Source organism: Monodelphis domestica, chromosome 2 (assembly GCF_027887165.1).
Source record: "Monodelphis domestica isolate mMonDom1 chromosome 2, mMonDom1.pri, whole genome shotgun sequence".
In the NCBI taxonomy this organism is placed as follows: Eukaryota; Metazoa; Chordata; class Mammalia; order Didelphimorphia; family Didelphidae; genus Monodelphis; species Monodelphis domestica.
This window is the reverse complement of record NC_077228.1, coordinates 172,778,046-172,803,174: the sequence shown is the minus strand read 5'-3', so window position 1 is coordinate 172,803,174 and position 25,129 is coordinate 172,778,046. Positions and strand designations below refer to the sequence as shown.

Genomic DNA, 25,129 nt, shown 5'->3' with positions numbered 1-25,129 from the left:
ATGAAATATATCTCCTTCCTCTTTAAGAGGTTGGTTCTACCAAGGCATAGTGTTGTATATACATTAGCAAGTACAAGTTACTATTTCAGGAGTTTTTGCTTCACTTTTTCTTTTGTTATAAGGAAAGATTCAATTCTAGCCAGTGGGAAAGGGAAGTATTTCCAAAAAAAGACTAATATGAGAACAAAAGGCATCAATAAAATTTAGTTTAAAAATTGAAATAAGTAGCATATAAGCAAAACAAAGTAAATATTTTTTAGTGCCAATTCTACTTTTTGTTTCAGTTGGCTAGACTTAGATAGATGATCTTTTTTTAGGGGATGAATGGAGGGTGAGACACTGGCTCAAAGACAATTTGTGCTCAGTTCAAAATAAATGAGAGTCAGACAAGTAAAGTCTTTTGGTTGATCACCCATGGTCTTAGAGGAACACATGTTAAGAATGGTCTTGGAAATAATCTTAGCTGATCAATGACTATAGATGCTTTCCTTATCGGAAGGACCATACTTATAAATTATTAGCCTGTAACTTGACATTTTTCTTTGTTTATGACTTTCATTTGTATGGAGGATTATACATGGGGGAATACTTAGAGTTTGAGATTGAGAAAAGAGGTTGGGAAAATGCTTGGCCATCTTAGATGCAGTCTTGGAAGAGTCTTATGAAGAGTCTGTTCTTTGCAGAGCAGTAATTTCTTTCCTCCTCTTTTTTTCCCCCCCTTTTTAAAGCATTCCTGGGAAATGGTTGGGAAAAAGAAGGGAGTCTCTGGACAGAAGGATGGTGGACAGATGGAATCCAATGAAGAAGGCAAAGAGAATCGAGACCGAGACAGGGATTATAGTAGGCGACGCGGTGGGCCACCAAGGCGGGGAAGAGGCTCCAGTCGTGGAAGAGAGTGTATGCGTGTGGACTTAACAAAACCTACTATGATTTATTAAGGCATAGTGAATAGAGTGCTGAACTTGGAGTCAGGTTATATTGTTCCCATGGAACCATAAGCAAGTCGTATAACCTCTTAAAATCTTAGTTTCCCCATTTGTAAAATGGATCAAACACCTATACACACTATGTCATTAAGTTATGAGGATCAAATGAGTTAATGGATGTAAAATGTTCTGCAAATCTTAATAATTAATGTCAACTACTATATTAAGATGTTTGGACTTCAGGACATAGCTGTGTCCTTCCATGGGAGAATTCAAGGAGTCTTAAACCACTCCTCCTTTCTCCTAATCACCTTCCCTTTCATGAAGCTCTTAGTGTCCCTTACATAAATCCTTTTCTATCTGTAGTTGTCAGATTGATGTATAACCATCCCATAATCACTTGTTTAATCCAGAGCTTTTCTATCAATGGAATTCTCTGTTTATAGCCAGCATAAATGTGCAAATACTCACCTTTCCCCAAATACTGTAGATATTAAGATTATTTTTATAGTCTAACTCATCTTCTCTTATGCTGAATATGTTCCTATTTTCCATGTTATAATTAGTTGTTTATGCATGTTTATATTTTAGTTCGGGGCCAGGAAAATGGACTAGATGGTGCTAAGACTGGAGGCCCATCTGGAAGAGGCACAGAAAGAGGCCGAAGGGGCCGTGGACGAGGCAGAGGTGATCATCTTGCTAAATTGGGGGCAAAAAATTTATTTGCTGACTTTTTTTTCTTTAGGAGTTTGTCTTATTCTTTTTTACATTTATTTTTTAAATTATATGCAAGAATTGAGAGTTGCTGGGTTGGGTGAGGGATATAGTCAAAGCAATTTTGGTTGTTTTTTGTAGTGGGTATTGATGCACTTAAATGAGTATTTAACAGATTAGGCAGGAGAAGGGGATCTTTGCTCTTAGTAATTATTTCTCATATTAACTGATCCTCTATTTGAAACTGTCGAGAGAGCCTTTTTATTAAACTACCCACTTAGCATCTATTATGCCAAAGCTTCCTCAGTAGGTGTAAGACTAAAAAATGAATGAATACTCAAGTATTTAAATTTATAGGATTTAATAACAACAAAATGAGAGAAAGGGGTTTCCTTCAGCTGAGTGAGCAGAGCAAAGAGCTGGAGACCCTACAAGCCAAAGACAAGAAGCCCTGCAGTGTGGGTTTCAGCAAATTTATAAACAAACCCACACCAGGGGGCAATGCAGGGACGCAAGACAAGGGAACCCCAGAAAGAGTAAAGAATGCTGGGAAATGAAGTCCCTAGGGTACAAAATTTTAAAACACACATAGGTTTTATTGTATGCTTTACATATGCTTTAAGACTTTCCTCCCTCCTCCCCCCCCCCCCCCCCTTTTTATTTTTAGGTGGCTCTGGTAGGAGGGGAGGACGATTTTCTGCCCAAGGCATGGGGTAAGTTTCATTGACTAGGAGTTTTGAAAATAAGTCATCCCCATTCTCTTTATTTTTTGGTGTCGCCATAATTAAGATACTATGATATCTTAAAACAATTACAACACACACAATCCCATTCTAGATTAGAATAATAATTGAAGAACACTCCAATTCCACAAAGGGCAATAAGAAAAAGGGCATGTTGCCTTCTATCTCTGCTTAGAAAAGTGGTTGCTGCTTAGATTGATCTCTCATCTTTCTTGGCAGTTTCAGCTGAATGCAGATGCTTGTTACTTCCCTGAAATCCCTTAAGAGTTTTGTGATGGATAGTACCATTTTAGTCTAAATAGGCAATGTGCAGTTGAGACTACTCTGAAACATTGTGTAGGCTAGTGAGAAAACAACAGACAGCAAATGGGTTTTGTAAAGTGAAGCCATTCCACACTGGAATTGGAGACAGAGGAAGGTTCAGGAGTTTCACTGTCTTCATTATAGTGCTGTTTGGTGGCAGTTCTTAGAGATTGGAGCTTTTGAAGTCTTGTCTCCTTTATTTTAGAACCTTTAACCCAGCTGATTATGCAGAACCAACCAACACCGATGAAAACTATGGCAATAGCAGTGGCAATACGTGGAACAATACTGGCAGTTTTGAGCCAGATGATGGGACGAGTGAGTTAATCTTTATATGTTCTGTTATCCCCCTGGGAATCTGGGGCACTAATATTTTTGGGTTATTAGAGAAAAGTAGAAGAAATATTTGGGGGTAAGAGAAATAGAATTAGTTCTAGAATTCACCATTTGAATTTCTAAAATGCATTGTAGTATTCATTGAGATATCTCTGTCCTTTGAGCAGAATAAATGGCATATCTAAACCACTGTCTACTGAAGGGAAGGAGTATCCTAATCGGAAATGACTGCCAGTTTGCTTTCTAGCACTGAGGCAGAAAAACCTTTCACTTCTCTATCAGGGGGTCTGAGCAACATACAGGCAAGAAAGAGGTCCTCAATTCTCCCAGTGCTCTTCTTCAAATGTCCTTGGGTGGTAGAGCATTATGGGGCTTTACCCAGGTTACATGTATGTTCTTCTGAGCCAGCTTTGGTACCTGCCTGCAGAGTGGATGTGTGTGTTTAAAAGCATATGCTAAGTTTGTGTGGCACTAACAAGATGTGTGGTGGGTTTTTGTTGTTGTTTTTGAGGGGTGGGAGAACGATATGTGTGTTTTTTTAAAATATAATATGGGCTCCTTGTTTTCCTTGGATTCCTTCCACTTTTGAGGAAATCCTTTGGTTAAGCAGTTGTCCAATACCTGGAAAGCCTGTTGTTAACACTTTTCTAGTCTTGAGGAATATTTAGATACCAGCAACTTAGAAGACTACAGTTTCATATATTAACCCTTTTACATCTAGGCAGGAGTTAATTTCTAGGATTTTAGGGGGTTCTTTGGCATGAACTAAAGCTCTCATCCAAAAGACATACCCTTAATTTTTCTACTTAACTGCTATCTCCTATGAGTCTACTTTGTCCCATTGGATGGAGGCTTGAAGTTTTTACTGACCAGATAGATACCTAGAATTCTTATTATGCCTGACCATTCTGTCATAAAATATCCTGTTTCTATTTTAACTCTCCATGTTGTGGAGGTACAACCTTGGGAGGCCAATTCTTCATTCTTCATCCTTTGGACGGGTAGAGGTAGCTGGGGTTTGGGTCTTTTTTAATATGAACATTGAATTTAATGTGTTTTTGTTTTTTTAAATCCTTACCTTCTGTTTTGTAGGCCTGGCTCTAAATCCACTGAGCCACCTAGCTGCCTCTAAAGTTAATATTTTTGATCACCAGTTTGATACTTATCCCATTGGTCTTAACTGTCTTAATTGAGAGAGCAAATAGAGGCTTATAGAGATATCACTTTTAGTTAGAAAGAGTAATCAAATTAGGATCCCATCCTTAGATTGTAAACAGTAAATTTATCTTCAACAAGAAACTGACTTACAAAGTCTGCTAGAGTGGGAAAGTGGGAGGTTTGATTTGGAAGATTAAGAGTTTGACAACCTATGATCTATGACTGAATGAAATTGTATGTAATGTTACCATCCATCATCTTGTTAGTGTTAAAGCTCTAGGTATAGGTTCATGCATTTCCATCATTGTTAATTCATGATATGAACATGTCCTCATGCATGATCCATTTTTGTGTTTTCATAAAAGCAACTTCTAGCATCCTTTCTTAATTTAAATTTAGAAGAAAAAAATCTACCCCCCCGAATATCCACAGGTACAGTGGGAGTTGTGTACTGGGGACAAACGTTTTCATTCATAAGCAAAATTTCACTGGTTGTTTTTTCTTTTCTTTTCTTTTTTGTTTCAGGACTTGATTTCATGGGGGTTGAGGGGTCAAATTATCCCCGAAAATTTGAGACTGCTCCTGGTATGATACATCCAGGCGCCTAACTGCCCCGGATATTATTTTTATAGCTTTTTATAAATTGAAATATCTGTGGATATGTCATTCTTATTTCTTGCTGTTTCTGTCTGTCTCTCAAATTTTTTTCATTTAGTGAATATTTGATGTTTGCTTTCTATGTTTTCTGTTGGAAGGAAACCATAGTTTTTTGTCATCAAAAGCATTTCAACTCCCACTGTTCCTTAGTCCTCTTGGCACACCCTATCCTGAACCCATTCTCAATCATGCCTGTATGAAATAATATCATTCTGGTGCCTTTATTCTTCTCTCCAACAGTCACCAGAAATTTTTCTTTCAGTTAGTCTCCTTTTGACTATGCAGGTTGAAGTTTGTGAGAGGAGGAAGGAAGAATGTGTGTTTTCAGAGGAAGAATAGGATATAGTTTACTGCTTTAAGTGGATTAGAGTTGGACCTCTGCTTGGATTGAAGACTATCTTATCTCCTGTTGGAGAGTTTTGTTAGTTCCTGAAAAAGTTTTTGTGCCAACATATCTCTTTCTTTTGGAAGTGACAAGCTTTTTACTATTGTTGAATATTCAGAAGGATTTCAGATGGAAGTTGCAAGTGTAACTTGAGTGCTTTCCTTTAGAGACAAAAATATGTGAGTCTATAGGCTTTATTTTTTATCTTGGTTCTGTCAAGAATCTTTTCCTTTTGTGAGAAATATAATTCTCATGCTAGTTAGGGAATTACTCTTAGAACTGGTCTTGGGGAGAAGAGTGAAGGAGGTCTTCTTTCCCTTATCAGGCAAGTGTCATATAATTCTTTAGTTGTTGAAGAAAGTCTTAAGAGTACATCAGAATTCACCTGATTTTTAAAATAGTGCTCCCCTCAATTCCACCCCCTAACTGAGAATAGATATGAAATAGAAGATGATAGAAATGTAGAATTAGAAATTAGGGCTATATCATAAGCCTTCTTGTACTTTTAGTCTTCTTCCCTATAGACCCCATTACCCCAAACTATAGTAGACCAGAATTAGTTTTTTAAATTAGGTAAGGTTAGAATAGATCTGATGGGAGGAGTCAGTATAAGAAATAGAGCCAGATTTTCCCAGGTCCAATTGAGAAAAATAATCAGTGTCAAGGAATAGTGTTCTTATTTAATACAGTTTTCCCTATTCAATAGATAGACTTATTCCTGATTGAATATAGGAGTTTGAGATTATATCCTTTAGTATTGACTTTGGTGTTACATACTTTCCATAGTGTTATTTTCAGAGGGATCAGATCTTTTATTTAGTATCTAGTGGAGCTAGTCATGGGTATGTCCTTACTTTGAATTGAAATAAATGGCAGGTAATAATTGTTCACATTTCTATAGTTAGGCTTTAAAATCAGCAGCTTTTTTTCCCCCTCACAACTACACTGTGAGGTAGATAGTTTAAAGTAATATCCCTATTTTACAGATGAGAAAACTGAAAACTCAGATCATGTGACTGATGTCACAGTAAGTTCCATCTAGGATACAAACTTGGATCTTCTGACTCCCAAGACTACTTTATATTTCACTCCTCTAGATTTAGATCCCTGTCCTTCCTTCACTGTTTTGTCTTCACTCAGCATCAAAATCATTTTTTACTGGGTCCGTCTGTGCTGCTAAATCAGTGTGGCCATCTCTCTTTAAATCACCTGGGATGTTTTTTTTATCCCCGTTAAATAAGCTCAGTTGCATGCTCTTGTTTATGTTGCCTTTTACCATCCTGCTATATATGACTTGGCCTTGGTAATTCCTATCAGGCCAGAGGGCTAAGTGCTTTGAAGGATATTGCTCTGTGGGAGGTGGGGTGGATAGTTTTTCCTGGCTTCCTTCAGTTGAAGTGATTGTAAAAGGCAATGATGGTGAGTGTGAAGCCATAATCCCATTAAAATCCTATATTCAGAGATGCCACTTTGGGAGGGTCCATGATCTTGTGCTTGGAATTTTTTTCTGACTGCTAAATTCCCATTACCTCTTTGCCTGAAAAACATTTTAGAACATCAAATTGTTTCTGCAGTATGTCTTACCCCATAGTGTTTTAAGTCACTTCTCAATTCTTCCCTTTGTTCCTAGGTGCATGGAGGACTGCGACAGAAGAATGGGGCACAGAAGATTGGAATGAAGATGTAAGTGCTTCCAAACTTAAGTCCTCTTAAATTGAACATTCAGAGGTAGAAGTTGAAGTCTCCACTCCTTATCATTAGTGGTCTAAATCAAGTCTTAGAAACCTGTGAATAACTGAGAGATATTGACCCACTGTGACCAGTTTCAGTTGACATGAAAATATGTCACCAGGGATAAGTAAGGTCCAAAGAAGCCACATTATGGAGGGGCTACACAGATACAGATTCTTATCACATAGCTATACCATGGAACTCTATACATGTACATAGCTATAGTAGCTTGCTATAATAAGACTTACTGCCAGGAAAGAGACAAGTCCTGGAGATCACTTTGGAAAAAGCACTCTGGTGGCATTAAGTTCTGTAACAACTGCTAAGACCCAATATAACCAATTCATGCCTTGTGCTCATGAAGGCATATTTTTATTCCATTGTCATTTTAAGCCCTTATTCCTTGCATAACTCCATAAGTCTATTATGGACTCTATATGAGATACAAAGGAAGTAGAAGGATGGATGATAATGAATCTTTACCTTCAACTATATAATCTAGTTAATCTTATGGCCCTTTCATTTTTGTGCCAGCCTACTTGTGAGAAGGATGCATGTATTTGATGTTACCAGACTCCATTAGCATACCCCTTCCCCACTTGCAACTACCTAAAATTACAAATAAAAGCTCTCTAGCACCACTTGGATATATGTCACCTGTATTGAAATAATTATATCCCTTTTCTGAGCTTGAAACCTTCATGTTCTGAACCTGAGTTGATTTCCAAGAATGAGTCTCCATTTTGTTTGGTAGTTGTTGCTCATGTTTCTGTTCTTTGTGAAGTCTTCGCTGTGGGTGACTTAATGGCCAAGGAAATTACAATATCAGATACCTTTTTTAATCCTAGTTGCCAGGCTTTTAACTATTTGCTCCAAGGTATTTTAAAATCAAGATAGTGACTGATTTTATCATTTGAGTGTTTTATTTATTTATTTTTTAGTTTTATTTAATTGGATGATCTAGGCTATTTTTCCATGGTTACAAGACTCATGTTCTTTCCCTCCCCTCCCACATCCTCTTCCCGTATCTGATGCACAATTCCACTGGATTTAACATGTCCATTTGAGCAGACTAACTTGAACATTTGAGGCAAATTTTGTTATATTCTCCAGAAGCTTGGAACAAGTATTTGGTTTAATCATATGAAAAAGTGATTCTCCCTGTCCCCCTTTTCCTATTTGATTATTACTATTTCTATTCTATCTAATATTCTATTACTATTTCTAAAATAAAAGCTTTTCATAAAGCCAAACTCTTCAGTCATAGACATTATTCTTTTACTTGTTTGGCTTTATTTTATGGAGGGTCAGCGTGATACAGTAAAAAGAATGTTTAAAGAACCCAAGTTTGGATCCCAGCTCTGCTTCTTACTTTCTATGTAACTTAGTTTCAGTTCCTCTTCTATAAAATGAAGGGGTTGGATTAGATGCCTCTCTATAATATCTCCTTGAAACTCTTAAATCTATGATCCTCTGAACCTTTTGATCCACTACTTTGTTGGGTTTCCTGACTTCACATTCATTATGAATAGAATCAAAGCATATAGGTAAGAAGCATATCTGTGTAAACCATTCTTCCTAATTGCAGACCAAAGTACCTCAATGCTATTGAAAAAATAAGGTGTTTGGTTTATCAAAGGTCTAGATAGCACAGCTTTCTTTGAGGCTAAATTACCCTTTCTCTGCATCTCATTGAATATGGCCTATTTGGAACTGGAAGTGACTCATTTCTTTATCTCTGTTTCAGCTTTCTGAGACCAAGATCTTTACTGCCTCTAATGTATCTTCAGTGCCTCTGCCTGCAGAAAATGTGACAATCACTGCTGGTCAGAGGTAAGAAAATGGTATAATAAACTTAGTTTTAGTGTGTCTTAGATGTCTATAGAGATGCATTTTGAATAAACCTCTCTTTTTCAATACTTTTAGGAACTGCTAATAAGCAGTTTTAAGTGATTGCTATAAACTAAGACCAACAAACCCAAAGCACTAGCTTTTATTAAAATGTGACTCCTATGGAGGGTAGCTAGGTAGCTCAGTAGATTGAGAGCCAGGCCTACAGACTGGGTTCAAATCTGGCCTCAGACAACTTCCTAGCTAGGTGACCCTGAGCAAGTCACTTCCAACTCCCCTTGCCTAGCCCTTACCACTCTTCTACCTTGGAATTAGTACATAGTATTGATTCTAAGGAGCAAGGTAAGGATTAAAAAAAATGTTAATAATAGGGCCACTTCAGTTCTCTCATAAATGTTTTTGCTGTCTTCCTTACATAACTATCCATCTTCTTTTCTTTGGGCCTTTATATAGACTGATGCCAAGGAATACATACATCTTTTGAAATTTCTACCTCCCTTCAAAGCTCTTGATTTTCTCTATAAGTTTTAAGTGCTGCTTTTAAACCAGTTGAACTTAAAATGTTCCTGGCATTAAGTAAGGCCTACCATAAACTTAATTTCTTGTATTATTGGGATTCAAGTGAAGATTTTCCTACCTACTTCTGAATTTTGAAAATTCAATAGACTATCCACTTTTTTTACAATGCTGATTTTGGAATGGTCAAAATTCTAGGATTTATTTAGGTCCTCATTGGGTATTGAATGACTAGTTTTATTCCCTATCCTTCAGAATAGCTACAACGGTCTAGATACGAGATCCCAAGGTAGATTTTAGAGTGGCACTAATGTTAATAGTTGTCATTGTTCCTTGAATCAACCCTGTCACCTATTGGATTTGATGTGACATTCTTCCATTTAAAATAGCTGTTGAGGAGGCAGCTAGGTGGCTCAGTGGATTGAGAGCCAGACCTAGAGATGAGAGGTCCTAGGTTCAAATGTGGCCTCAGACACTTCCTAACTGTGTGACCCTGGGCAAGTCACTTGACCCCCATTGCCTAGCCCTTACCACTCATCTGCCTTGGAACCAGTACAGAGTATTGATTCCAAGACAGAAGGTAAGAGTTTTTAAAAAAATAAAATAAAATAGCTATTGAGAAGTTATGACAAATATAGGGTGTTAGTGATGATGTTATCCGAAATGGCTTTGGAAGTGGTATAAGACAATTTTTTTGAAAAAATCTCAATATAATTTTGTGTTATGTGTTTTAGATTTTTATAAATTGTGGATGAAATATATTAAAATTTCAAAATTTTGGGTGAAGTTTCCAAATTTTAACAAATTTAGTATTGTCAAGTTCCCACATCAAATTAAGACTTTAAAGGTACTAAATTATTAAATTTGTGCTAAAGCAAAGCATTAGAAAACCATATACCTGGTAAATTGGTACTACTCTATTCATAAATTAGCATATTGCCTATATATTGTTGGAGATTCTGTAGAAGATAAATTGTAGATTTTGTCATGTGATTTGCCTTTCAGCACTTAGTGATGCTATAATTGAACCAAGGTTATTGGGGAATGCTTGAAAGTTTCTGCCTTTATTCATCAATTGCTATCTCCTTCTTTGTTAGGATCGATCTTGCTGTGTTACTAGGGAAGACACCATCTTCAATGGAGAATGAATCAACCAATCTGGATCCATCTCAGGCTCCTTCCCTTGCCCAGCCTCTGGTGTTCAGTAACTCAAAACAGAGCACCATGTCACAGCCTGCATCAGGAAGCACCTTCTCCCATCATAGCATGGTAAGTAGGGGAAACCTCTTCACCTGTTCCTGTCTCATCTCTTTCAAGAAGTAGTCAGGAGCTAAGAGGTTTCTAGTGTCTTTTTTTTGCCATTCAGATATAGAAATGGAGTAGAGTTAGCTATAGGTAAAAAGTTGATTTCTAGCCAAATAAGACCCTTATTAAGTTTGAAAGAGTTAACAAACAATTTTTATTGAGCACTCACTGGACCCAACATACATTAGATGCTTCTCTTCAAGAAGGAGAAAGGTTGCTTCAAACTAAATTGTGAACCAACACATTTTTTCTTACTTTTGAGGTTGTGACAAGATTACACAGCTGACAAGCAACAAATCTTTCCTCTTTCATGATGGGGGCAGAAACTGCATTGTTTTATAAACCAAATCCTTTAACTTAAAGCACTTTGTACCATGTGGCTTAGTCTTTAAAAATAAAGAAAAACATATGGTGGTAAAATTAAGCCAAAGTGTGATATCTTGTGCTAGGTAGAGACTGAAACAGATGTTGTTCTTGTTAAGGTCAGTGAATTTTGAAGCAAGTAATTCTGGAAGTCTGAGTGAAGAAAGTTAATATTTACAGAGTCTTCCTCCTAAAAGGTCCCTTGGAAATCATCTAGTCCATCCCCTTCATATTCTAGGTGATCAAATTTAAGTAGTGTTTAATGAGGTCACAAAGCAACTTAAGAGTCAGCTCCAAGGAGCAGCTGGGTAGCTCAGCAGATTGAGAGCTAGACCCTAGAGACAGGAGGTCCTAGGTTCAAATCTGGCCTCAGACACTTACTAGCTGGGTGACCCTGAGCAAATCACTTAACCCCCATTGCCTAGCCCTACTACTCTTCTGCTTTAGAACCAATACACAGTATTGATTCCAAGATGGAAGGTAAGGGTTAAAAAAACAAAACAAAACAGGTCCAATTCTTCTGCCTCCTAGTAGTACTTTTTACAGAATGGAGGTAGACTGGTGCAAGAGGATATTTAGGAGAAAGATACTATCCTGGGCCATGATTGAGTATCTTTTTCAAAATCAGATTAGTGTGTCCCTCTTAATTTTGTTGCCACACACTAAACATATTTATAAATGAAGTCCTGGAACTTACTGGAGCTATGAAATGCAGTTGGAACCTGAACTCTGCTGCATCTGGAATCAAGAATATTTTACATTATGATCCTAAAGGGTTTATTTAGATTTCTTGATACTAGAGAAATACCTATTGGTACTAACCTCTAATATTTCCCATTACTACCACCTTAATTTCACACTTTGTTCCATGTTGCATTATATTTATACTAAGGATATTTTGCTAGATTCCCTCCCTTGTTTAGATTATGAAATAATTCTATATACAATTTCATGTAGTATAGCCTTTTAGAGAGAATGATAAGTTTGATTCTTCATTGGGCTTTGAACTCCCTAAGACAGCATGTGTTATACATATAGTAGGAGTGTTTGATCAGGAGTCAGAAGATCCAAGTTGAAATTCTGACATTGCTCTTTACTATATCTGTGACCTGGTGCAACTTGCTTCAGTTGTCTAGGCTTAATTTTCTTCATCTGTAAAATGAAGGGGTTGAACTGGGTCCAATCCAGCTCTAAATCTAATGTTATCCATTATTATCTAAATTTTGTATTTCTGCCAGGAATTTACATAGTGAGGGGTGTAAATGTTGATTGAATTAAATTGATTTCTCATAAATTATATTCCAGTATTGACCTGTTTTAAAAATCACTTTAGAATTCTAGTATTTTCACTTAGATATGATGTGGTATGTCAGATAATGAAATATTGTGAAGCATTTTTCTTGTACCATGTACTAGATGAGTGCTTTATATTCACTAGAGATATGAGATTTTCTCATATAATCCTTTAACTTTGACTATAATGCCTGTAATTTATTATCTTGCTATTCCTGGTAGAGATTGATGTAGAATGAGAGAAATTGTGCCTAAGCTGCAGTCTGATGAATTCTAGGTACAAAGAAGACTGCTGGCATTATGTGGTGAATAAGTGCTAAAGAAAGATTGGGATAAATTTAGTTCCTTGGAGATCTTCTAGAACAAGTGAACAACTTGATTGATCTGGAATGGATTGGAGTCAGTTTTGAAATGCATTTGGAGCCTGAACACTTCATAATCAGTAGACTAGTTCTTTTATCCACAGATTGGCGAAATGGCAACACTTGAGCAACTGATAGGACCTGGACTTGGGTATCTTTTCTGATTTTAAAACTCAAGATAAGGCATAGAACTGATAATTCACTATTGAAGCCATAAAATTTGATTTATCCATTGTAGGATTTATGAAAGCCTTTTGGCTTCATTCCCCTCATCTCATCTACTTTTGAGCAGAGAAGAGAAACTCCCAAGAAGTCCTTTTGGCTTCTTGTGGAAAAGGTAGAAGTGGAAATGAATCTTGATTATTGGCTAAAACAACATTTTTGGATTACCTGTAATACAGTTCTTTGTGGTTTTCTTGTCCCCTGTTGTCATGGATAATAAAGTTGGTTGTTTTATAAGAACAGCCAATGAAATTTTTCCCTGCAGGAGGTACAAAGGTATAATATAGTCTTGACTCATCTTGCCTATGTCACTCTAAGCTAGTAATTCCATGTGAGAACACCTTAGTGAAATTCTGTGATTCTGTCTTGATCTGCAGGTGAGCATGCTAGGAAAGGGGTTTGGTGATGTCGGCGAAGCTAAAGGTGGTAGCACCACAGGCTCCCAATTCTTGGAGCAATTCAAGACAGCCCAGGCTTTGGCCCAGTTGGCAGCTCAGCACTCTCAGTCGAGTGGGAGCACCACCACTTCCTCTTGGGACATGGGCTCTACAACACAATCCCCATCGCTGGTGCAGTATGGTAAGGGAAGACAGGAGGTTATAGTTTTAATGTTGCTGCCAGTGGGTAGGTAGAGATGTATGGTGGGGTGAGGAAAGGGGCAGCCAAATGATGTTTCCCACATTGTTTTTCCCTGTCTAGATAGATTGAGCCTAGGCAGTTGGGGAATTGCAGGAATTTATGAGGCTATAAATTTTAATTTTTATCTGATTGAATGGGTTCTTATATTTTGGTCTGAAGGCCTTGCATTGACCAGGAGATTTCACAGAGCTTCTCCAGGTTCACCTGGGTTGATATAGAAAAGCAGATTTTCCCACTTTGGAGAGTTCAGAACTAGGAATAGGGCTATATATGAGTCTACAAAAGTGCAGCTTCTCTGTTTTATATCTCTGCTCTAGAATGGTGATGATGCCAATCAGAATGAAGCCAGCCTCTTGGTCTGCATTGAGAGTGCTGATACCCTTAGGCACAATCTAGGACTCTAGCCCATAGCTTTCTCAGTTTATTCTGTACCCTTTGCTTGGTCTCACACATTTACACATGTTTTTCTCAAATAGATTTGAAGAACCCAACGGATTCAGCAGTCCACAGCCCTTTCACAAAGCGCCAGGCCTTCACCTCATCTTCAGCCATGATGGAGGTGTTCCTGCAGGAAAAACCACCTGCTGTGACCACCTCTACAGCTGTACCTCCGGCCCCTTCCTCTCCATTGCCAAGCAAGTCCACCTCAGCTCCACAGATGTCCCCGGGGTCTTCAGACAACCAGTCCTCCAGCCCCCAGCCAGCTCAGCAGAAACTGAAGCAGCAAAAGAAGAAGGCCTCTTTGACTTCAAAGGTACTTGATCTCTTAGCTATGGGTCTTGGCATAGTTTTTATAAGTGCCTCTCATGGTAGATATCTAAGGCACTAACTTAAGGCAAATCATTCAAGGTCATAGAGGAGTTAGGAATGTCCCTAACTTGTTGCCTTTATTTGATATTTTTTATTTAAATTTTTATCAACTTTTTTTATATCGCCTTAGTTTCCCAATGTATCTTCTCTCCCTGCCCCACATTTCCTTTCCCAGAGAGCTATCCTTTATAACTAAGAAGAGAAAAACAATTCAGCAAAATTCTCAACATAGCAACAAAGTCTGAAATTAGATGCAGTACTCCATAACTGTAGTCTCCAACTCTGCTAAGAAGGGAGAGAAGGGCATTCTTATCTCTTCTGTGGAGTCAAGCTTGGTTATGATAATTTCCTAGAATTCACTTTGGGGTTCCTCCATTTATAGTATTATAATCTTTATGTATATTGTTTTCCTGGTTCTGCTTATTTCATTTTGTACTCATATTAGACTTCCCCAAATTATCAGCATTCGTATTCATTGCTTATTAATAGCACAGTGATACTTCATTATATTTATGCTTCACAATTTAGTCATTCCCAGCTAAAGCATCCTCTTTGATTCTAGTTCTTTGCCAGTATAAAAAGTGCTGTTTTAAATATTTTGGTTTATGCTGAGTAGTGGGAATCACCTGAGGTTGTAGTGAAGAGGCATAAATAAAGTCAGGAAGAGTTGAGTTCAAATCTGGTCTCAGATAATATGTGGACAAATATTTTTATCTCTGGAAGCCTCAGTTTCTTTGTCTGAAAAAAACAGATAATAAAAGCACCAATTTCACAGGATTATGGTTAGAATCTAATGACATAACATACTTAATGTCTTTTTTAAACTTTAAAGAACTATATATACATGTTAACTATTACTATCCTTGCTATCTGAGCGAAAGGGTATAGGATATTTTAGTCATTTGGTTAACAGTTCCCAGTTATTTTCCATAAATTTAATTTAGTGTAATGTGTGACAGTGAAATCTTCCAAAATTAAAGAACAATGTCACTTTATGAACTGGTTAAAAGGTTTCATTAAAACTCAAGCCCTCAGGGGCAGCCACGGCTCAGTAGATTGAGAGCCAGGGCTAGAGATGGTCTTGGAGTCAAATCTGGCTTCAGTAACTTCCTAGCTGTGTGACCCTGGGCAAATTAATCAATTCCCATTGCCTAGTCCTTATGGCTCTTCTGTCTTAGAATTAATACACAGTATTAATCTAAGACAGAAGGTGAGGGTCTAAAAACAAAACAAAACCATAAAACAAACCCTCTGTGATTCTAATGTAATATTGTTGTGCTATAAGAAATGACAAGCAGGATGCTTTTGGAAAATTTTGGAAAGAGTAACATGAATTGATGCAAAGTGAAATAATCAGAACCAGAAGAACATTGTACAGTGATGGCAATATTTTTTGATGAACAGTTACTGCCAGTGACCTAGTTATTCTCAGCAGTGTAGTGATTCAAGACAGTTACAATGATTTAGAATGCCATCTGCCCTCTGAGAAAGAACTGGAATCTGAATGCAGACTGAAACATACAGTATTACTTTTTTCTTTCTACTCTTTTTCAATTGAGACCTCTTCCAAAATGACTTGTATGGAAAAACATTTTACATGATTGCATATGTAAAATCTTAGGTTGCTTTCCATCTCCTGGGAGAGGGGGAGGGGTAAGAGAGAGGGATAGAATTTGGAACTCAAAACTTAAGAAAAAGACTGTTAAAAAATTGTTTTTATATGTAATTGGGAAAAAATAAAATGATTAAACAAACAAAACAAACCCTTTTTCCTATGCCTCTTTTCTACAGATTCCTGCTCTGGCAGTGGAGATGCCTGGCTCAGCGGATATCTCAGGGCTAAACCTGCAGTTTGGGGCATTACAGTTCGGGTCAGAACCTGTCCTCTCAGAGTATGAGTCAACTCCTACCACGAGCGCCTCCTCAAGTCAGACTCCAAGCAGCCTCTATACCAGCACTGCAAGGTACAAGTCAAAGCTGCCTGCCACCTTGTGGTTTAGGTTCATGTTACTCTGAGACTGTTGATCTAAGATGGTGATCTTAAATCTGTTTGGGGTAGGAGAGGAAAAATTGAAGTTAGATCTTTCAGAGAATTTTATTTTAGTTATTGATGTTCTTATTTTTAGTAGTACTTGAAGTCAACACTATTGAGGTCATTTCTCATTTCTTTTAAGGTAGTAGTAACATGCTTTTTTGGATCCTCTGGTAATTCTTTAGACTTAATGCAGATGACATGTTAAGTATAGATTTCAACACAAATGAACAGCTGGCTTTTTGGAGGCAGCTGATGGTATAAAAGATAGAGTACTGAACCTGGAGACAGGGTGACTACAGTTCAAATCCAGCCTCAAGACACTTAACTTTCTGTGTGACCCTGGGCAAGTCATTTATCTTGTATGTCTCAATTTCCTCAACTGCAATAAAATATAGATAATAATAGCACCTACCTTGCAGGGTTGATGTGAGGACCAAATGAGATAATATTTATAAAAAGTGTTTAGTACAGTGTCTGGTATATAATAAATATGTCTATATAAATGCTTATTCCCTTTCCCATCCACTTAAGTATTTTAAGTGTATGCTTGGGGAGGGGACTAATATGTAATGTACATGGTAGGGATGGGTAGGTGTGAGTGAAGTTGTACAATGTAATTGACATTCAAGATGTTAACAGAGATCTGGAAAAAATAGTTGGGTCATTCATATAGTTAGAGTAAAGGATGAATAACTGAACAGCCCCTGTACTACAGCGATCTCCATGGTGCTGGAAGGTTTGGGATAGCTAGGCCCAACTCAGAAATGAGTAGCATTTGCCTGAGACCAGCCTACCTACTGTTGCAAAATGTGATTAATATAGCCCTTGTCAGTTTCCTAAAAATTTTGTGCAACTGAGGTTTGTGGTTTTGAACCCCCAGAAAAGTGGGTCTAGTGTCCCAAAGGAAACGAGTAGATTTTTTTTTCTGTCTTTTTTCATAGCCCCCTAGGAGAAAGATAACATAAAGAAAACCTTGGACTTACATGATCTTGTTCTCTTGTAGCCATTTACTTGGCAGGTGTGAAAAGACTAAGTAATTATCAATAACTTGTCTTTTTAAAGGCCTAAAGTGAAGAACGAGGTTGAATAAAGTATTGGGAAATAAAGAGGCTCCTGGAGAATGAAACTAGATCATCTCAAGGAAACCCTGTCAGTGACCTTGATAGTTATATTAGTAAATGTTGTGTTGAGTTCCCAGGAAGTGGTCCTGAAGTTAACTGTTCTTAATTTGAGTAATAGAAGATGAATCCTCAGCTTAACTTGAGTAATAGAAGATGAATCCTCAGCTTAGGACTAAATATGTGAATGTTCATTGGATGAGGCATTATTCCAATTCAAATTCTTCTTCATAACTTTTTCTTTTCTCCTAAAAAGAGAGAAGACTAAAGATCTGGAATAGCTAATCTCCTTCAGGAGGAGAGATGCAAAAGATATTTTGTCTGTCTCTGTTGTTTAGCTATCAAGAGAATAGGAAGTAGCTTGTTGTTGAAAGGTGTGCCGCTTAACAGAATTAGGACCAAATAGGTAGAAATAAGAGGGAAATAAATTTAAGTTGGATGACTACTTGTCAAGGAATTTATAAGCCTGATACACAGACTATGCATGGTACTTTGCAGGTTAGTGGAGTATGGATAAAATGGATTTAAACTTGGGTCTTTCTGAGTTTAACTCATTGCTATGTAACCCATGACAAGTCACTTAACCTCAGCTTAGTTTCCTCATTTGTAAAATAAGGATAATAATATCACCTACCTTGTCTGTTTAGGAAGATCAAATGAGATAAAGTACTTTGCAAACCACAAAGTGCTACCTATTAGAACTGCTTAGGATTGAATATTGTACAGGTTCCTATATGGATTTGGAGTTTGAACTTTTGACATCTAAAGTCCTTCTCATTAGTGTTACATTTGGTGAATCCTTTGTGCCTTCTGATCAAAATTACCATCAAGGTTTTCTAAACCTCATCATTGCCTGTGCCACTGGTATTATGACCATATGTTGTATCCTGGTGGTTGCCTGGAGGAATTGGAGATTTACATTTGGTTATGTGGTGTTGCAGAATTTCTGTATGGAGACTGAGATAGCCCTGTAGCTTAATAGGGCCCTTCCTGACAACTCTGGCCTTTTAATAAGTTTGATCTTTTCTGTTCCTTATATGATTGTATTTTTCTGTTCATCTCCATAGTGAGTCTTCATCTACAATCTCATCCAACCAGAGTCAGGAGTCTGGCTACCAGAGCGGCCCAATTCAGTCGACAACCTATACCTCCCAAAACAGTGCTCAGGGCCCGCTTTATGAACAGAGATCCACACAGACTCGGCGGTACCCCAACTCCATCTCCTCGTCTCCCCAGAAGGACCTGACTCAGGCAAAGGTAGGTTGTTTAGCAGTCTCTGGGAGGTGGTTGGGAGAACAAGGGGATGAAATCCCTTATGGTTCAACATTTCACTTTGCTACAAATGCTGCAGAGGGTCCTTGGGGAGCACCTGGGCAGAAGCAGGAAAGGAGAGCACATTGCTGCGATTGGGCCAAGCCCAGCTGACTGTTCTCTTGGCACCAAAGAATCATTCTCCCTGGAGGAATAAATGTAAAGATCCCAGCTGATGGAGCAGGGTTTGTGTCTAGTCTGGTGCCTGCCCCATCTCATTGGGATATCAGATTGCTAGTGTTAGGTGCATACCAGTAGACCTCATCTGACTTTGCCTCATAGCCAGGTGAGGGGGACAGTGTATGCAAAAGGAAATGTGAAGTGATTTGCCAGATACAGGCTGCCAAATTGATGGCTTGACTGAACTGCATTACTTCCATATTCATTCCCCCTAAGAATCACTGGTCTGGGGCTCTGAGCATTTCCAGCATCTTTTCAGGGCTCTGGGTTTCCTTGGTAGATTGGGAGTCATCACTTACTGTCCCCTAATGCATCCAAAGCTTACCCATTAAGACTCCCATAAATTACTTTTCTCAGTCTGGGTGTGGGGAGTGTTAATCCTTTGATTAACCTGTAGATTTCCTCTGAATTCTGGAAGAGAAGGCTTGCTGGTAGAGGCTGAGCCTGGGCAAATGCTAACCTGCTCCCCTCACTCAGGTCTGTCTATTTCTTGCTCCAGAATGGCTTCAGCTCCGTGCAGGCCACACAGTTACAGACCACACAATCTGTCGAAGGTGAGTTTTCTCATATTTTTCTGTAACTGAAGGTTTTTTGTTATTGTTGTTTGTTTTTATAACCTCTGTTCTAATATCTATATAACCAGCATTTCTCAAACTGGATTGCATAAAGCTATTTACAAGGATGCCCATGAAAAAGAAAGTTATATTGGCAGATAGAACAAATCAGACAACCCATCTGTTTTGCTTTGTTAGTTGAGTACAATTTATCTCTGTTCCATAATTACAGGAAGCCATTAGATATTGGTGAGGAAGACGGAGATAAAAAGATAAGGTTTCTTATTCCTGTAGAGCCAGTCTTTAAGAATATCCAATAAACTTTGATATACACTAAGTTGATTGTTGATTTTAGTAGAAGGAATTTAAAATAATCAGAATTTGTTTCCATTAATGGCTTTTTTTAAAACTACTTGTGCAGATGTGAATAATTAGACAAGATGAAAGAACTTGAAGGGATGAGAAAACAAAAATGTTAACCAAGGTGGATAGTAAAACAAATATTCACAAACTTTGGTTCAAATAGAAAAGAAATGCACATATTAAAATCTATATTCAATTTGTGCTAGTAATTCTGGCATACAATAATGACAGAAAAATTTAAAAAAATCTTTCTAATGAAATTATATAGGCATTGTATTGATCAAGAAACTGAGTTAAAAATTATAAAACTCTTTCAAAGTAGAAATGAATTAAAGCAATCTTCCTATCCCCCCTCCCTAATTTTTCCTTATTTAAATACTTGGGGAAATAAAAGATTTTGATCTTTACAAGGGTGCTCAATCCATCCAATATTCTCATTTATAAAACACCCACCTATAGATAAAGGGTAAATATACCCTTTGGACTAAAGCTATTTATGATGATGAATTCAGAGAGAATGGGGGGGAGGGGAGGAAGGGAGGTTTGAGAACCAAGCCTAGAGATGGGAGGTCCTGGGGTCAAATGTGGCCTCAAACACTTGCTAGCTGTGTGACCCTGGGCAAGCAACCTTCCTTTGCCCTTACTGATCTGCCTTGGAACCAATATATAATGTTGGTTCTAGGACAGAAAAAAAAGTTAAAAAAAAAAAAGAATGTAAATCAAAGTTTTTTTTTTTTAATCAACATCATTTGGTAATTGGTAGACATTCATTTACAAATATTTTTAAATTCTTACTGGAAGAGTTTTACCTAAGTTTTGTTTAAAATGAAGGGTTCAGGGACAGCTAGGTGGCTCAGTGGATAGAGAGCCTGGCCTGGGGAAGGGATATATTGGATTCAAATGTGATCTTTAAGATACTTCGTAGTTGTGTAACCTTGGGAAAGTCACTTAACCCCCATTGCCTACCCCTTACTGCTCTTCTGCCTTGAAACCAATACTAAGTATTGATGCTATGAGGGAAAGTAAGGGTTTTTTGGGGGGGGGGGGGGGAGAAAGAAAATAGGTTCTATAGAAATCAAAGTGGATTGTTATGAATAATTCACATGTTTGTACTTGAGGCAACTTCGAATAGTGGCCACTTCTTTGCTCTTTTCCTACCTTTCTTTGCAAGGTATACCTTTTTTCTATAATTTTAATTTCCTTTTTCTTTTCCCTTTCTCCTTAGGTGCTACTGGCCCTGCGGTGAAATCTGACTCACCTTCTGCTCCCACCATCCCCCCTCTCAATGACACAGTATCTGCAGCTTCCTTGCTGACCACAGCCAATCAGCACTCGTCTGCATTGGGTGGTTTGAGCCACAGTGAGGAGCTTCCAAATACTACCACCACTCAACACAGCAGGTGAATGGATGGGGATGTTGCTCGTCACAGTAGTCTTCTGGGGTCCTTACTAACACTCAACAGAGTCTACTGTCAGGAAGGGTTTCAAATTCTGTTGAGCTCAACTAAAGTAAGTCCATGTGAAGCATTTTATAAACCTTAAAATTCTATAAATCACTGATGGGCATTATTATTGACAGAGGTTGCTATAGCCCTGGCTTTGCTGTAATCAGATGATTTAAGAACTTTGGAGGCAGGGGACAGCTTGGTGACACAGTGAATAGAGTACTAGGGATAGTGTTGAGAAGACCTGAGTTCAAATCTAGCCTGAGACATTTCCTAGCTACCCCATTTACCTTCCTTTCCCTTTCTATCTTAAGAATTGTTACCAGGACAGAAAGTAAGGATTAAAAAAAAAGCAAAAACAAATTTTGGGACAAAGAGAAGGTTCCATCATTTTCCAACAACCACTTGTTTTACTGATCAAATAGAGTAATTGTTGATCCTCTGGTTCCTCTCCTTTTTTCATGATTCCTTGCCTGATTTAGCATCCCAAGAAGAAATAAATGGCTGAAATCTTTTGACTGATAGCACTTTCTTTTTTTTCCGTCTAGCACATTATCTACCCAACAGACTACACTTTCGTCATCATCATCTTCTGGGCGAACTTCAACATCAACTCTTTTGGTGAGTATAAGTTGACATTGCAGCTGGGGAAAAGGACTTCCTTATGTTTACTGCCTCCTATCAGGAAATTCTTTATTCTTCACTTCTATGCATCTTACTTTGTTTTGTGCTCCTTAGTTAAGTGTTAAGTCACTTAATTCCTCTATAAAATAAAAATGATTTAAAAAAGATCGATATAAAATGAATTGTGTGTAAGTGAAAATGAGTACTTCATCCATAGAAGGTAACTTAGTAAATACATGTTGAGCTAAATGGTGCCAGTTTCCTACATAACTGCTTTCCAAATTCCTTGATGTACAAAGGTTACTTCAGGTTGGTTTTTTTTTTTCCCCTTTAAACAAATTTTCTTAAGAGCTCAGATGATTGCAAGTGAGAATGAGACAAGAGGATAGGGGTAACAGAGTGATGGCAAGTGAAGTAAGGGGTGAGAGAATAGAGCCTAATGGTAACAGAGGGGTACACCAATCATTTGAAACTTCAGCACTGTACATTCATAAGTCACTGCTATAGTAGTTTTGTTCAAGTCATGTTCAACATTCATGACCCCCATTTGGGATTTTCTTGAGAAAGGTACTGGAGTGGTTTTCTTTTTCCTTCTCTATCCCATTTTACAGATGAGGGCATTGAGGCAAATAGTTAAGTAGCTTGCCCCCAGGATCATCTAGCTAATAAGTGTCTGAGGCCAGATTTGAACAAAGGAAGTTAAATCTTCCTGACTCCAGACCTATCACTCCAGTCACTATATCACCTAGATTTGCTTTAATTCAGGACTTTGGGTGGCTCTTGAAAGTTGCCAAACACTTATTATCTTTTTTTTTTAATTAGACCTATGATTTTATTGATTTAGACAACTCTCTTTTACCAGTGCAGAGTGTGGCACCTTTTCTTCAACTTGTTGAGAGTTGTCTGAGGCTCTGAGAGTGGCACCTTTTCTTCAACTTGTTGAGAGTTGACTGAGGCCCTGCGAGGTTAGATCATAAGGTCATAGATTAAGAGCTAGAAGATACCTCAGAGGCCATCTCTGTGATCTTTTGACTCAATCACAGCCTTGTGTGATTCCTTGCTGTTACATTATGTTTTCTTTTTCACTTGGCCTGGCATGTGCATTACATCCTTGTCTGAACCATTAAAATGGAGGCCATACTTGGAACTTTTAATAGCAGAATCTTATCACCTATTTGTGGCATTTCCCTCAAAGTGGCTTTATCCTAGAGTACTAATTAAACAAGATGTTTCAAAATCCTCATCTTTTCTAGAGAGGAGAATTTGGGTAGGTGTTTCTGGATCTCCTTTCAAATATTTTTTTCCAATCTATTCTGGAATTCAACTTAGCCTACCTTAGTCTGAGGCCTGGAGAAGTTAATTGAGTTGCCTATTAGCAGAGTTGACCACCTGATTCCTAGACTAGTGCTTACTACTATACAACATGATTTTATTAGACCTAAATTTGCTAGGAATTGTAGTTAGAATTTAAATTTTTTGAAAGTCTGTAAAACTTCCAGGTATTTGAGAAATTTTATTAATTATGAACTTAGGGATAAGGAACTGTCTTTTGCCTCTTTTTGCATCCTTGGTGCTTAGCATAATCCCTGGCACACAATAAGTGCTAAGTAATTTATTGACTGACTAAATTTAAAATACTACTTGCCTTTAAGCTCCTTTCACCATTCTTATTATGATGAAGTTATTTCTTCTGTCCCTTGAGATTTATAGGTCCATAATATTTAGAGTTGGAAGAAATTACTGATATCCTTTAACCCAACCTCCTCATGGTATCTTGTCCAAACTGTGTTCCAAAGGAATCCCCACTAGAGTACAGCTGCCTGAGGGTTGTTTGATTTCACTTTCAATACATTCAAGGAGAGAGAACCTACCATATCTCAAAACAGTCATTTCCACTTATGGGTAGCTCTGATTATTAGGAAGTTTTTCCTGACATAATTTTGTTCTTTGTAATTTATACCTGTTATGCCATTTGAGGCCCAAACAAACAAATCTAATTTCCCCTGCACATGACAGGTCTTTAAATTCTTTATTTTGAACTCAGGTTTTCTGATTCAGATCTGTGCTCTTTCTATTATAAAATGCTAATTTTTTATGGGGTTCCCAGTTGTCCTTGTATTTGAGTAGGTATTTAATTTCTGACCTGATATGACAACTCTTTTCCTGGATGATGGAGTAACTCGGCACTTATGTCCCAAGGATTTGTCTTGGATATGAGACATGTTTTGGTGGGTGCCACATTCTCATCTTGTCTTTTTCTGGCAGAGGCTAGTTACTTGGGCAAAAGCAGCTTTGCACATCCCTGACTAGATTGTGGTATAATGAAAGTAGGAATAATTTTGAGGTCAGAAGATCTGAATTCAGATTCCTGTTGAATGTCTTGTTTGTGGCCTTAGGCCAAGTCACTTTATCTCTCTATCACTTTATCTTTCAGTTGAGATTATGATGATATTTAGAAGCTTAAAGAAATTTACATGTATTGAGTAATTAGGGTTTTTTTTTCCTCTCCCATATGGTCTATTAGAAGGGTAACAAAAAGGAAGCCATTATGCATGACCACATAACATTCTCTAACACCAGGAATGGCATCTTTAGATCTTAACTTTGCTTTTTCTCATATTAATTAGCATAGCTCTTCAGATGCCTTGTATGAAGTTTCTTTCCATAGTAGTTGTTTTCCCTTTCCTGATTTTTAGAACAATAGTTCTTAGCTAGAATGGTTCTGTATTTGAGAGACTAATCCCTAAGACCTCTGCTAGCAAGGTGGGGTTATATAATAGTCTTCCCATTGCTTTTGAATGGGGTGCTCTTGTATTCTCCCAGCTCTTCTGATTAGATGTGCTCATTACTTATTTAGTATCAGGGTCTTGGATTTCTTACCTAAAGCAACAATTTCTCTTCTCTTCCACCTCTCTACCTCCTGTTGTTTTTGTAGCACACAAGTGTTGAAAGTGAGGCGAGTCTACATTCTTCCTCCAGCACTTTCTCCACTGCATCCAGCACAGTCTCGGCGCCTCCCCCTGTGGTCAGCGTCTCATCCAGCCTAAACAGTGGCAGTAGTCTAGGCCTTAGCTTGGGCAGTAATTCCACCGTCACCGCCTCAACCAGAAGTTCAGTCGCCACGACTTCAGGTAGCCCTATTTGGGAGGTGGGTGGTACCCAGTACCCCTTTGGGTTAAAGAGGA

At 37.9% G+C, this 25,129-nt stretch overlaps 1 protein-coding gene and 1 non-coding gene across 49 annotated transcripts in view; both read left to right on the top strand.

Annotated features, from left to right (window-relative positions):
- UBAP2L (ubiquitin associated protein 2 like) overlaps window positions 1-25,129 on the top strand; it is a 49,026-nt gene that overhangs the window by 12,416 nt on the left and 11,481 nt on the right. For 26 of the 48 annotated variants that reach the window (XM_001366043.4, XM_056816354.1, XM_056816360.1 and 23 more), the window contains exons 5-20: window positions 729-897; window positions 1,518-1,613; window positions 2,308-2,353; window positions 2,892-3,004; window positions 4,706-4,765; window positions 6,853-6,905; window positions 8,701-8,786; window positions 10,418-10,589; window positions 13,243-13,444; window positions 13,981-14,258; window positions 16,106-16,278; window positions 18,535-18,724; window positions 19,458-19,512; window positions 21,101-21,275; window positions 21,869-21,941; window positions 24,880-25,075. In XM_001366043.4, the coding sequence (XP_001366080.1) occupies window positions 729-897; window positions 1,518-1,613; window positions 2,308-2,353; window positions 2,892-3,004; window positions 4,706-4,765; window positions 6,853-6,905; window positions 8,701-8,786; window positions 10,418-10,589; window positions 13,243-13,444; window positions 13,981-14,258; window positions 16,106-16,278; window positions 18,535-18,724; window positions 19,458-19,512; window positions 21,101-21,275; window positions 21,869-21,941; window positions 24,880-25,075 (2,137 nt within the window). The remainder of the gene's footprint in view (window positions 1-728; window positions 898-1,517; window positions 1,614-2,307; window positions 2,354-2,891; window positions 3,005-4,705; window positions 4,766-6,852; window positions 6,906-8,700; window positions 8,787-10,417; window positions 10,590-13,242; window positions 13,445-13,980; window positions 14,259-16,105; window positions 16,279-18,534; window positions 18,725-19,457; window positions 19,513-21,100; window positions 21,276-21,868; window positions 21,942-24,879; window positions 25,076-25,129) is intronic. The other 22 variants (XM_056816372.1, XM_056816368.1, XM_056816371.1 and 19 more) reach the window with 1 other exon arrangement.
- Window positions 19,023-19,162, top strand: LOC130457787 (small nucleolar RNA SNORA58). The gene has a single exon (XR_008917061.1). It is a non-coding gene; the product is annotated as a small nucleolar RNA SNORA58 (small nucleolar RNA).